Genomic DNA, 14,869 nt, shown 5'->3' with positions numbered 1-14,869 from the left:
CAGCACTTGTGTTTCTTGTCCTGTGCATTTTCTTTGGCCCCGAGAGCCCGATCTACCCATATACACAGAAAGCCAGATACGCCAGGGAATTAACCCCCAAGAGCAGTCCTCTCCCTACCAATGCCTGAGGGAAGCTGATATGTAAGTACCCTGGCTCCCTCACCCCTCGCTGGGAGAACAATGAGGTATGCTGTACCCTGGCTTCCCGAGGTCTCAGATGGGATGAAACTCCAGTTGCTCATAGTTATAACTTAACTGACACGTGTTTATACATGAAATATTGGTGTGTGTGCGTGTGACATATAAGTAGTGCCCTCCTGTCCATGTCTCTTACCAACCAGCTCTTTTCACCAACATTCCGTCTTCGCATCTACTTCCAGTTGGTGACATTGGTTTTGTACCCCGTCTCCAGGCTTCAACACACTTTCTCTGCAAATTCTTGATAAGGGAAGTATTACACGCTGTGAAACAAATCTTTATCGCCAGGACTTTAAGCTCCTTCACGTAGCTCACTGAAATCACATTATTATCTTTCGATTTGTCTCCCAAGAGAGACGGTATTAAAGATCTTGATCTTTCAGAGGATGCATTTTTGGAGCATTTGCCTCTGGGGGGATAAGGCAGTTGAAGTCGCCACCACTCAGGAGAACGTGTTCCAGTATCCCGTCTGGATTCTTGTGGCAGGGTTACCTTGACGTGGTGGCCCTGGGATTTTGGTTTTCCCCCCTCAACATGTTACATGTCATACTGGCCTGAAAAGCAACTTGATGACTATAAGGGTAGCTTAAATTTAGTTTTATAAAGCCTAAAATCTGCATTATTTTTATCCTAATTCAGGGTACATTTCAATGATTACACTGAGAAAAACATGGCGCACGACACTTAGATGAATTGGGGGGCCCCAGCTCAGAAATGGGATGAACTTCTAAAAAGTATTAATTACTTCACCATATTTTTTAACTAGATCCTTCGGTGATGGCACACACATGGAACCCAGGGTAAGGAGTGTTGGGAGGGTTTGTGATGTTCCATATCAGGAAAATCAGAGTTTGGCACCCCACTTGGGTATCAATGCTGCTTTCTCATTTTTCTCAGTGTTTAGGGTTTATGGTCAGGGTTATTCGAGTTTAGAGCTCTGGGTATCAGAAGCAAAGTCACATTTAGGTCCAGATAAGCCTCGGGGTAATCTCTGTCACAGTTCTCCTGGCATTTGGATTATTAGGGTGAAGGCATAGCATCGTTAAGGGGAAGGGTACAGGGTTAGGGTTGTGGTCAGATATGTGGATCTGCTCCAGTCTGCTTTCCAGAGTTTACACTTCAGGGTCATTAGTTTATGGTAACCAGGCATTAGGGTTGCCCCTCAGGGCATTCAGAGTCAACCACACATGAACCCATTGTCATTTGCAACTCAGGGAATTCAGCATGAATGGTCTCCCTGGGTCAGGGTTAAAGTCAAGGCATATGTTCTGCTCTTTGGAGCATCGGTGTTGAGTCATTGGAGTGTGGAGTAATCAGGGTCAGGACAGGCCATCAACAAGGTGTCTGCTCCATTGCCTCTTAGGGTTTTACGTTGTTTCGTCAAGTTCACTGAAGTTGTTAGCACTAACGTCACTGAGAGTGGGGAAGTCAGGCTCGTTAGATCTAATCTCCATTTAAACTATTTAAGGTCAGTTTGGGTTTAGGATAACTTGGGGGCAGTTAGAATTGTTTACCGAGTCTGGGATTTTAGGTGTGTTTAGGATCTCTTGGGCCTTTTAGGATCTTTTGTACTGTTGGGGTTTAGAATCATTTAAAGTAAATTTGCATTTTAAAGGCATTTAGGGAGGGGCAGGATTTAAGATCTTTTAGAGTCTATTTAGACTCTAAAAGAGTCTATTCATCCCTCTATTTTAGAGTGATCCTTAGCGTCATTCAGAGTTGTTAGTTTAGGGTCATGTGGATAATTTGGGGCTTATGGTTAAGCATCAGCTGAGAAACTTTAGGGTGGTTAAGGTTATTTGAGACTCAGGATTGAATTTTGTTGAGGATCTTTTTTTTTTTTTTTTTTTTTTTTTTTTTTTTTAATTTTTTTTTTTTTCAACGTTTTTTATTTATTTTTGGGACAGAGAGAGACAGAGCATGAACGGAGGAGGGGCAGAGAGAGAGGGAGACACAGAATCGGAAACAGGCTCCAGGCTCCGAGCCATCAGCCCAGAGCCTGACGCGGGGCTCGAACTCACGGACCGCGAGATCGTGACCTGGCTGAAGTCGGACGCTTAACCAACTGCGCCACCCAGGCGCCCCTGTTGAGGATCTTTTGTTGGGATCACCTTACCCATTGGGCCATTGAAATAATCATTTTTTTAGAGAGTGAGTAGGGGAGAGGGGAGGGGGTGGGAGAGAGAGAGAGAGAGAGAGAGAGAGAGAGAGAGAGACAATCTTAAGCAGGCTCCACCCTCAGCCCGATTCAGGGCTTGATCCCCGCAACCTGGGATCATGACCTGAACAGAAATCAAGAGTCAGACACTCCACCGACTGAGCCACCCAGGCACCCCGTGAAATGATTGGGTTTTTAAGAGCCCTTAGAATTAGGGTCATTTTTTTTTTTTTCATTTAGGATATTTTATGCATTTAGAGTTAGAATCATCTAGGGTTCAAAAATATTGAAGCTCTCTTAGAGACTGCTAAGATTTGGGTTCTTCTTGGATTGCTTAGAGCTTTTTAAGGATGGTGTGTATCATTTGGCATCATTTGAAGTCATTGGAGATCATGTAGGGCTAAAGTAATTTTCAGTAATTTATGCCTCTTCAGGATCTTTAAGTGTTTGAAGTCTTAGGCCATTTCGGGTAGTTTAGGCTCCCAAAAGGTATGGGAACATTTGGAGTGATTTATGGCCCATTATAGTTTGGGATGTCTAAGGTCATTTTAGCGGGGAATACAGGGGTTATGATTGTTAAGATACTTGGGTCAAGACCTTAAGGTTGTTATTAGCATTGGCATTCTTGTTGTTTTAAGGTCTTTTTGTTTAGGGTACATCTGGCTATTCACCCTTGCTTTCCACAGACATTATCAAGGTGCCCGCCAATGTCAGGTACGACTCTAAGTGTTGGGGTTACCCTCACAGAGTTTGGGTTCTAGCAGAGGAGATAAATAAATCAACAAATCTATTCAGTGACAAGTGCTTTCAGGAAAATAAAAGCAGAGGGGGACTGGCAGGAGGGCGGCCGATGGAGGTAGGGCACTCAGGGAAAGCCTCCCTAGGACGCAAGTGTTGTGTTCAGACCTGACACAAAAAGAAGCCAAGCATGGGATGAGCTGGGAGACGAATGTTCCAGAAAAAGAGTGGTGAGGGCAAAAGCCCAGAAACAAGAGAGGTCTGAGGACAGCAAGGCCAGAGAGCATGAAGCACGTTGACTATGGAGAAGGTGGAAACCAGGGGATCCCAAGATTAGGTGGGACAAGACCATTTAGGTCTAGGTAGGCTAGATAAGATTTTGGCATTCTTTTAAAGGTCATTTAGGGTCGCTGAATATCATGTGGGTTCTTGAGGTTTAGAGTTGGTTCCTTCAAAGTTTAGGGCCCTCTGGGGGCTTTAGGAGCCATTAAGGATCATTTACGAACTTTTATGGTCACTTACGATCTTTCTTCGTTGTATAGAATTTTTGAAATTCATTTGGATCACTTAGGGTTAATTAAGAGCATTTAAGAATCTTAGAGTTATTTAGAATAATTTTAATTGCTTGTCACATTTAAATATTTCACATGGAGTCATGTTTAATTGCTTAGGATTGTTTGGGTTTGTTTGGAATCTCTTAGGATTGTGTGGGAAGTGGTTCTCAAATTCAGTGCACGCAGGGATGGGAGGGGGTGGTGGGGAGGAGGAGGGACAACGTTAGAAGTCCTGCTGGCAGAGCTACACTTTAGAAGAATTAAATCAGAATCCCTTGGTATGAAATGCAGGCCTCGGTGTTTTTAAAACTCCCCAGGTAATTGCAACTTTCAGCCAAGGTGAGAGCCATCGCTTTATACTGGTTTAGAAAAGAGCTACTTACAATGGACCAGCAGCCTCAGAACCATGGGAGGATTTTTCAGAGATGCAAACTTTTGGCCCCCCATCATCTGCTGAATTGGGAACTCTGGGGGTGGAGCCCAGCAATCAGGTTTAACGCGTTCCCCAGGTGATTCTGATTCTAAAGTTCAAAACCACTGGCTTGGGGTTTACAAGAATCTTCAGGATCCTTGACGTTTTCTAGGGTGGGGGATTCTAAGGGCATTTAGGATCTCTTCCTGTCAGCTGGGTTCGTCTGGGGTTATTATTGGTTGGCTTAGTGGGCATATCTTTGTAGGGTGCTGGTAGACACCTGAGGCAATTATTTTTCAATTAGGTTTATTTGGTGACTACCTGAGTCCAGAAATAGTCTTCCCTGCCACCATCCCTGGACAGCTTCTTCCCTAAAGCTCTTGGAGAAGGTGAGCCTCTGATCTGTGGGGATGTAGGTCAGATCAGTTCCTGAGCTCCTTGGATCAGACCTCCAGGTGCATGAGGTGAGAGAGAGGAATAGGATGTATCCCGTGTGCCAGGGTGGGGCGAAGCACACATTATCCAGAATCCACGATACGGGCCTTGGTCAGCCAATCAGGTATCCAATCCTTAATAAAGAGAACTTCAGAATGTCAGAAACTGAAAGTGGAACAGTCTGACAGCATATTCTGAGTGATGTCAGGTTTCCAGAATTTGTAATAGGGGTTTTTTTTCCTCCTTTTGAAAGCTGTTGCTTTTCTAATCCCTAAAAGAAGCATTGAGAGGACAATCAGAAAGTGGGTTCGGTGTCCAGGGTAACTGAGCCTAAACACAAGGAAGTCCCCAGCTCAGCACATGGAGACTGCATCGTTCAGACTCGTACACACTCAGGACGTCAGGAAACCAACCATAGAAGGGTTTTCTCCAGGTCCCTAGAACTATGGATGTGATCCTTCCATTCTGGCGTGTGTGTTTGTGTGTGTTCGTGTGTTGTTATGTCAGTGTACACGCATGCAATTGTATTTTACATGCACACACACATAGACAGTTTGGGCACACAAGGACTGCATTTCAACGGCATGAAATTGAATTGCCTCCTGGTAGGCTTTGAAGTCTTGCACTTGGAGAAAACTGACCCCAGCAGGGAGATGAGGGCTTTAATGTTCTCTACTGTGGGTTTTGTGGGGGATTTTTGTACCCATATGTGCTTTTGGAGCCTTCATGTTTCTGGCATGCTAGCAGGAAATTTTAATCAAAAAGCCAGTGTAATAGAAACGTAAAGAAAGCATAATCCTATGGCTCCAAGGTAACTTTTCTCATAGGCTTTCATAGGCTTTTATATATAGGCCTGCCATCATATTGAACATGCTGTTTTACTCACCTTATGTAATAACATATTCCATGTTTCTACAAAAACTTCATAATTATACCTTTAATGGCTGAATAATATTCATGTTTATGGTTTCGATTTTATCTGCAGCATTATCACAGAAGGCAGGAAGAAAGAAATAGTCCTACTTGGCTTTTTTTTTTTTTTTAATTGAAATATACCTACTTGGCTTTTCCATGGGATTATTTAAATCAATTTTGGGAGAGCTGCTATCTTTCCAATCCAAAAATGAGGGATAACTTTCCATTTTTAAACTTTATTTTTTCGTATTTTATTGCTGATACACAGAAATACAATAAATTTGTATGTATTCACATCATTTTAGCAACATTGCAAAATTCACTTAGTATTTCTAAATAATTTCTAGATTATTATGACTATTTTATTTTTTTATTTTTGTTTGTTTATTTATTTATTTTCTAGTGGATTTGAATTTCAACTGACTTGTGAAGAATGTTTAATATCTTTGTTATTTTTAAAAGTTTTTTTTCTTTTTTTTTTTTTTTTTACTGTTTAAATTTTATTTAAATCCAAGTTTGTTAACATATAGTGTAATAATGATGTCAGGAGTAGGATCTAGTGATTTATCACTTACATATAACACCCAGTGCTCATCCCAAAAAGTGCCTTTGTTTATTTATTTATTTTGAGAGAGAGAGAGAGAACACAGGGGCAGAAAGAGAGGGAGAGAGAATCCCAAGCAGGCTCTGAGCTGTCAGTGAAAGCTCGATGTAGGGCTCAATCTCATGAACGCTGAGATTATGACCTGAGCCAAAATCAAGAGTCAGAAGATTAACCGACTGAGCCACCCAGGTGCCCCTAAGATTATTACGACCATTTAAATTCAGCTTTCACTTGTTGGTTTCTTTTACTGGATCGTGGACATTTTAACTTTCTATTTCTTCTTTTTGCTTAGTTAACTCAAGAGCTTTTGGGCAAACTACTCAAATGTATTTTTGTGACTTGTGTTAAAGACAAAATTTGGCTAAGGAATTTTAACAATTTAAGTTGAACGATAAGTTGTATTTCTGTAAATACGTGCCTTACCTTTATTTTTTTCTTCATTTCTCATTTTTTATTTTTCATTTTTTAATATTTTTATTTATTTTTAATTTACATCCAAGTTAGTTAGCATACAGTGCAATAATGATTTCAGGAGTAGAACCCAATGGTTCATCACTTACATAGAACACTCAGTGCTCATCCCAACAAGTGTCTTCCTTAATGACCTTTGACCACTTAGCCCATCTACCCTCCCACAACCCCTCCAGCAACCCTGTTTGTTCTCTGTATTTAAGAGTCCCTTGTGTTTTGTCCCCTTCCCTGTTTTTATATTACTTTTGCTTCCCTTCCCTATGTTCATCTGTTTTGTACCTTAAATTGCACATATGAGTGAAGTCATATGGTATTTGTCTTTCTCTGACTGACTCATTTTGCTTAGCATAATACAATCTCATTCCATCCACGTTGTTGCAAATGACACGATTTCATTCTTTTTTGATTGCAGAGTAATACTCCATTGTGTATATATACCACATCTTCTTTATCCATTCATATGTCAATGGACATCTGGACTCTTCCCATACTTTAATATGTGCCTTACCTCTAGAATCTTCCCTTAGGATCATTTTGGGTTCAAGGTTTTCCATAGCCCCAGACATTCAATATTTGCTATGTGTGGGAGTTCTCGTCAGCAGTTTGTTCTTGAAATTATACCCCAGACATCTCTGAGACATAATTACTTTCCATTAGCAAGACATATCCACGCTGTCCTGTGCCTTCTCCCCTGGTCTCTGGCACCAGCTACCCTCCTGGGAGCCCAAATTTCTCAGTGGAGGATACCGTAAGAGACCCAAAATCTGGGTGTTGCCCACCCCTTAGATGGTTCTGCAGCCATGGACAGAGTGACACTCAAAGCACGAGTTAAGGGGCACCTGGGTGGCTCAGTGAGCTAAGCGTCCAACTTTGGCTCAGGTCATGATCTCATGCAGGGTTCATGGGTTCAAGTCTGCATCGGGCTCTGTGCTGACAGCTCGGAGCCTGGAGACTGCTTCAGATTCTGTGTCTCCATCTCTCTCTGTCCCTTCCCCGCTCACGCTCTGTATCTCTTTCTCTCTCTCAAAAATAAAATAAACGTTAAAAAAAAGAAACAAAAAATTAAGCACTAGTTAACGCTAATGTGTCTATAAAAAGTCCTTGGGAAAAAAATGGATCTCACTGTAATGCAAGAACGTTTAAATCAGTGTTATCAAAATATTGATATATAAAATATCCGTATTATATTTTGCCTTTCACCAAAATTTGTGTTTAGATTGCAGTTCTATCATAAATTTTTTAGGTGGGAGGAGGGGCAGAGGGAGAGAGAGAGAGAGAGAGAGAAAGAGAGAGAATCTTAAACAGCGTGGGGCTCAATCCCATGACTCTGCGATCATGACCTGAGCCGAAATCAAGAGTCAGATGCTCAACCAAGTGAGCCACCCAGGTGCCCCTCTATCATAAAATTTAAACTTAACTCTCAAGTTCCAACTTATGGCTCCGTCTTGAGGACCTCGCACCTGAAAATTATGGTACGCTGTTTTCTAGCCAATGCGTGGAGTCAGCCTAAGTCTCGTCCACACTGAGACATGTTGGAGAAATAGGGGCTGCTTTTGATCATCACAATAGACCAACAGGCAGAAACTGAAACTATCCTAAGGAAAACAGAACACACAGTCCCTACCAATGCACCCCTGGCTTTAAAGCTTCTGAAGTTAACTTCTATACTTCTATGACTTACATGCTTAACTCATAAGTAATCATTTTTATTTTCTGTAGGTTTAAAATGGAAAAAGGCAATGTCGGTTTTACCCAAGTTCAATTTTCTGTAGATTTGCCTGCATCTAAGCATCTTAGCCAAACCTATTCAAATGGATTCGAAACTTCACAGCTCACTCTCCTGCTCCAACTCTGTTCAGTACTTGCTTCATTACCTAAAATAGGCAAAACCAAATTATTTCATAAAATCTGTTTCTGTAAAGAAAGCCAAAAAGCGCTGGCTCCTTGGGGGAGAAGGTTATTAGTATTTGCAGGGTAGTTTTCAGTACTCCAACGTTTGTAAGGCTTCCTGCCTGATTTGTGGTGTTGGTGGGACCCCAGATTATCTTTTGTCTTTGTCACCTACATGCACAATCTGAACAGTACAAAAAACCTCACTGCCTTGGAAGGGTTAACTGCTCATCTGTTTCACCCAGCTTAGTTAATTCAGCAGCTAAAAAGCTACTGCTTGGAGTGATAACTCTAAATATAAAAACTCAAAACAGCACTTAAGGGGAACACTGATTCATCCAAATTTTTCTCTCTCTTTTAAAAAGAAACCCATAAGTATCATTTGGAGTCATTGTTACAAATCTTATCTTGGTTGTTAGCCTTTTTTAGAGGCCAAATTATGATGGTCCCTAAATTCCTCCTGGGAAGACAACTGTCGATCACATATTCAACTGTTGTGAACCAATCACATAACCCTCCTGTGTTCTAGTTCTCCAGAAAAAGAGGACCCACGGGATGTGGGTACATAGAGAGGGATTTATTTTAAGGAACTGGCTCATGCAGTTGTGGGGGTGGCTAGTCCAAAATCTGCAGGGTGGGCCAGCAGTCTGGAGACCCGGGGAAGAGCTCGGGCTGCGGCTCAAGTCCAAAGGCAGTCTGGAGGCAGAATTCTCTCTCCCTCAGGGGAAGCACGATCTTTCTTTTAAAGCTTTCAACCTATTGGATGAGGTCCACCCACATTATGGAAGGTGATCTGCTTTACTCAAAGTCAACTGATATACAAGTTAATCTCATCTAAAAACCACTTTCACAGCAACATCTAGACTGGTGTTTGACCAAATATCTGGGCACCATGGCTTAGCCGAGTTCACCTAGAATTAACCGTCACACTTGCCCTGCTCCTTGGGGTGGAACTTGGGCCCTCGCCTGAGGTCTTACATTTGGCGACCTCTGGGGAGCTGCCTCTGACGGAGGCAAGTCCAGGTCCCCACACCCCCACAGGGTGGCTTGGCCATTTTACGGCTGGGGAAACCAAGTCCTAGCAAAAGGTTCCACGAATTGGTCCCAGGATCGTTAAAGAGGCCTGGGGGTAGAGTCAGGACAAAATCTTGCCTCATGGGAGGGTGGCTCCCAGCTCTTTCCACCACAATCGTTGGCTCCAGCAGGGCCTGAGCTCACCCGGGGACATTCTCATTTCACTTCTGACTTGGAATATTATAGCCACGCCTGAGCCCATTCAAACCAGAAACTCTGGGGGAAGAAAATCAACTGACTTCCTGGATGTGCCTTCGCGTCTCCTGCCCCCCCCCCCCCACAGAGCACCACGCCCCGCGGCCACACACAGAGCCATCCACAGAGGGACTTCTCTTTGAAAAGTGCTTTATTTCAACAAGATCTACGTTGGTGCATGGAAACATATCAAAATGTTACAGAAACGCGTCACCCCTACTGAGGCCTTGTCAAATTACGACACGATCCCTAGATGCATCCGTTTGTAAGTTCAGAACCCAACAGTGAACCTGGTCATGTACCATTGCAGAGGGCAAATTATGATTAAGAAAAGGATACGTCACAAAGCTAAAACAAGTGGGGAAACCCTCAAGGACGCTAACAGTAGTAACACACCAGAAACCATCGGCCGGGGAAGCAGGTCTGCGATAGGCTGGGAAGACTCCAGGGGTAAACGGAGGCTCTCCCCTCACCGCTTGTCCACATTTTGTGCTTGGGTAAAATGCAGGGGGCACTGTAACCTCCCGCGATGGGGTCACCGCTTTCAGTCCTGTCTGAAAGGCGGGTCGCTACATTCATTTTTCTCTCTCCCCCTCTCGGAGACCACTGCTCATCTCCTGACTCAGGCAGGAATTTGTGTACAACTTAAGCAGCAACTCAAAAACGTGGGTTGCAGCATGGGGGACGCGGGAGACTTGCTCTGCTTGCTGTCTCGGCCCCCACATCACGGTTTGGCCACGAGGCCCTGAAATTCCCTTGTTCGTACAGAAATTTCTCTCTTGGCAATGTATCCAGGGCACCATATTTCTCCATGTTAATAAGGAGCTTTGCATTTTTTATTTTTTTTTAATAGAGCCTCTCTGAAGAGTTTCTTGCGCTTCTGGGATCCGTTGCTCCTCTTCCTTCTGACATTCTGAAATAACCACCCAACTCTGCAGAAAAGAATTTGTGCCAAGAAATTTTGCATCTGAGAACAGATCTGTGTGTGTGTCATTGTATTTCAAAGTCTAAGCTACAGTGATGATAAAATGTCTTCATCTGGGGATCTCCAGGAGAGAGGATTATTGTTTTCTTTCCGTAGGGAGGAGGGAAGGGTGCAAATATTTCTCCTTGAAGTCTCAGACCAAAACCCCAGTCCCCGCATTTTTCTCAAAGGTGGGTGGCTAATCTGAGCTCCTCCCTCCTCAACCTCGCTTAGAATCCAAGTCCAACAGCCTGGTGCACACTCCTCACCAACACATACAGGCAAGCCAAGCCTGCTATCTGTGCTTCTCAGTCTCTCCCCAAGGTATCCCCCCACCCCCATGTAACTCATCACCTGTCCACTCATGTGATCACCGAGAACGTGACCTTGTGCTTAATCTCACCATCACCTAGGGGAGCGGACCCCCTCCCCAGCCAGATGGACTCAGGCTTTTCCTTCATTTGATCACCTTGTAACATAAACCCCTAGAAAAAGAACGCCAGATGTGGCTCTACTGCTTTTCACAAGTTAGGGGGAAAAACCTATAAATTGGCCTTTTGTTCCTCACACGATTTCAGGTTCATTGCACACAATTACATAACCCCCTACAAATCGGTACAGGAATTCAAAGCCGCCAGGCCATGTGATACCAGTGAGAAAATCCGGCTCCACACTGCGGTGAAGTGTCTCTGTTTCAGCCGCTGTTATTTCAAAGGCCCTTTCCAAAATTCCCGATCAGGTTGTTAGGAAGTAAATGATCTCCAAACAGGGTGGGCCAAAATGCCACAAGGTACGGTGCACATTACGTGGAATGTATCCTGTAAGATGCGATTTCCCCTGACTTCCACCCTGAATCCCTCCCGCCCCCCATCTTTAAAAAGCCAGGTCTACCTTAGCATCACTTTCTCACCAAGGGATCCGGCAAACCTGACATTTTGCAACATGGCCATATTTAAACTATCGTAGTGCTAGTACAAATCAAAGAGAACTCTTATGGACCAGAAATAGCTGTTCAACAAAAGTTAGTGGTTAGTAGTTTGCTTTGTGGGGGTTTTTCTGCCTCGCGCGCCAAGGAGAACTACTGGGGCCGACAAAGGCTGTGAACATTCAAAATAAAAAGAACTGGGAGAGAAGTTTAAGTCATTTTCTCAAAGGCAGGACTCAGGAAGTGTGTTTGCATTCACAAACCCGCTCTCGCCCATCTGTATGTAACAAAGGAAGCCTCTCCCGCCCCCGGGGTTTTCTGTGCATTTAGCAGAGGCCCACGGAGATGTCTGATTGAGGCTAAGGTCGCCGGATTTCCAGTCCACGCCCCACAGGGCTGGTGGCGCTGTCCCCGAGGAGGAGGTCGCCTTGCTAAGAGACCCCCGGGCAACACGCCAGGTGGCAGCGTGCCATCTTTTTGAAAATCAACGAGACCACAGCTGTGAGCCACCTACAGAGGCCACGGAGGCCACAGGGGACAGCAGGGGGCAGGAACCGCTCTGCTGCAAACCTCCACCTTCCTTGCAGGTGCTGACCACTGGCACTCCTTCCCCCAACCACCCAGCTCCCCAAACCTTCCTTGGAGGGGAGGTGAAGAGATGGGGAGTCTCTCCACCACCAAAGCTGAGACCCCTGATGTCAGAAGCTCCTGGCCTTGCTTGGTTGATCTCCCAGCCAGGCACCCTGCCCCCATGCATCTATCTGTCCCTCTTCAAACTGTGTCAGCCATACTGTTGCCCAGCTGCCCGGAAGTCTTCCTGATGGGGACCCCACGGGGACAGACTGTCCTGCCCTTTCCCTGCATTGGGGTCTGCTCTAAAGATCACCCAGGTGGCTGCTCAGAGAGGCCGAAAGAGAAGCTCCACCCTCCCTGTGCAGCCCGACCTGGGCCCCACCTCAGTCAATAGCAGCCTCCTCACTCTTGGGAAGACCATGTCCACACACGAGGCGAGGGCCACTTGCAAGAATCCAGTGGTTGGAAAGACTGAAGCCTTGACTTCAAACACATGGCTTCAGTATCAAGTGCAGGAATCTCCCCTGGTGGTATGAAACGGGCCGGGCTCACAGGCCTGTCATTTCTGCAAGGAGCCTCTACACTTCCCTAAAGAGGGAAACTCTCTGGCCGCCACCCCAGAACGAGGCCAGGCCCTGGCCACACTAGCCAGCCTGCCACGTACAAACCGGTGAGACCCTTCCTTCAACTCACGGAGGCACCAAAGAGTTGGGGCCGGCAGCCTGGCATGCTTAGCACATCAGGCTCCTCTCCTGTCTCTTAGACGTGGCCGTGGAGGCGAGGACAGAGGCAGAATCCGCGCAGATCATCACATATGTCTTTGTTATTTAAAACAATCCAAGTTTCCAGTGTAAAAACATGTGGGCCTACTGCAGCTACCCCAAGGACGGTTTATCTTTCTCTTTCCATCGCACCTCCCCCAGGGGCGTGGGGCTGTTATTTTGTTAAGTTCCAATCCCCAATCCTGTTACGTGTACAGGGAGAATCTCTACTAACATATAAATATCCCAAATGGTGTGCTGGCTGAGTCCCCTCCCTTCTAAACATGTGTGGCTTGCTCCCTGGCACTGGAGGAGAGAAATCTTCCCTCCGACTTAAACCCCTCGGTTTGGTGACTCGTCTGATTTTCCCCGTCTCGGCCAGCCTACCTGCAAGCCCCGTGGCACTTGTGCTGGTTGTTTGGAATTCAATGGCATGTGAATGTCAGGTAGGCACGTGGATACACACACTTACAGTGCATGCACGCGCTCATGTGTGGACACACGCCCACACACACATTTTGGGTCCTTATAACAAAATCAAAAGTCCTTGTGAGTGAAAGAAAGGAGCGGAGCACAGGGTTCCAGGGATGGGGAGTTGTCTGCTGGCTTCTCCATCCTGCTCCGGGCAGCAAATGGTGGCTTGGTGGGAGCTGGAGAGGTCTGCATCTAAAGGTTTCCACGGAAGGAAGGTACCCAGCTTCCTGTGCGTCTTCTCATGTCAGCGGCGGCCCCTGTGGCATCTGGATCCCCTCCCTCTTGTGGCTCAGATTGTTGCTGGGGTCTCAGCCATCTCTTCCAGCCTCTGCCGGATCATTAGCCGGAGCACGGTGTACCTGGGGACAGGAACAGCTGCGGTGAACAGCGGAAGGCAACACACACCCCCTCTTGATCTTTCCCCACCACCCGGGCCACAGGGGCCACCTGTCGCTCCTTCTGCTTCTATCACAGGCCCAGCCATCTGCCACTTTGTAGCTTGTGTTCATTTCCACACCCAGAGGACAGGAACTGAACAGACCAAATCCAAAGCGGACAACTTGACTATAGTTAGACACTCTGGCAAAAAGAAGGATGGGAAGGCGAAAAGGAAACACCAACAGTAAGGGTTCCGCTAACCGAGTGCTGACTAGGCCCAAGGCTCCACGACACAGGAGCACGGGATCCTCACCTGGGCTGGACCATACGCAATTGCCATTATTTGACTACTTGGGCGGGGGGGCTACAACGGCAGCGGCAACTTCGTATGGTTCAACCTAATATCAGTACCCACATTTTGCGGAACAGGCTATAACAACTACCAAACGTGGGTGTCCATGACTTGTCTCCACCCCCTCCCTGAACTAATAAGGCAGCGCCGATGCTGGGGTGTGTACGGCTGTAGGACTAACGGGTACATTCCTTAAGTCCAGGGCTTGGCACCGCACAGCAAAAGCCGTCTTAAAAGTTTGGCACATAGTAAGTGTTCAATAAATATTAACTGCTATCATACTAGCTATTATCATTGATACAGCAAATATTATCGGTGCTATTCGCCAGTGGCAGAAATCAATCAACTGTCCCGCTGTATCCATGAAAAGCAGCCCGATTTATGGCTAAACATGGCAAAAAATATCATAAAACATAACCAAAAACATCAAAGTCACAATAAAAAAAAACCCACCCCCGAGAAATAGGGTGAAACAGGTGATGGGGATTAAGAGGTACAAACTTCCGGTTATGAAATAAAAAGTCACAAGGATGAAAAGCATAGGGAATACAGTCAATAATACTGTAATAATATATGGTGACAGATGGTGGCCACACTTGTCGTGCGCTGTGAGCACTGAATAATGCATAGAATTGTTGAATCGCTACGCCATACGCCTGAAACAAATATAACATTGTATGTCAACTACACTTCAACCAGGATTTTTTTTAAATTCTCCCCAGAGAGAAGCTTTACTGGGCTTTTCAACCCAAATGCAATTTCCAGAAGAGAAATGTTGAGAAGGAAGAAGGGTAGGAG

General features: G+C 45.3%; 1 protein-coding gene across 5 annotated transcripts in view; it reads right to left on the bottom strand.

Moving 5' to 3' along the window:
- Positions 1-9,777: 9,777 nt before the first annotated feature.
- The window catches only part of RASSF2 (Ras association domain family member 2), a 43,946-nt gene continuing 38,854 nt past the window's right edge, over positions 9,778-14,869 (bottom strand). For all 5 annotated transcript variants that reach the window (XM_060613010.3, XM_060613028.3, XM_060613000.3 and 2 more), the window contains one exon: positions 9,778-13,700. In XM_060613010.3, the coding sequence (XP_060468993.3) occupies positions 13,631-13,700 (70 nt within the window). In that variant the 3' untranslated portion in view covers positions 9,778-13,630. The remainder of the gene's footprint in view (positions 13,701-14,869) is intronic.

The sequence above is a fragment of the Panthera onca genome, chromosome A3 (assembly GCF_046562875.1).
Source record: "Panthera onca isolate mPanOnc1 chromosome A3, mPanOnc1 haplotype 2, whole genome shotgun sequence".
Lineage (NCBI taxonomy): Eukaryota > Metazoa > Chordata > Mammalia > Carnivora > Felidae > Panthera > Panthera onca.
The sequence above is the reverse complement of the archived record's forward strand: the minus strand, read 5'-3'. Positions and strand labels throughout refer to the sequence as shown.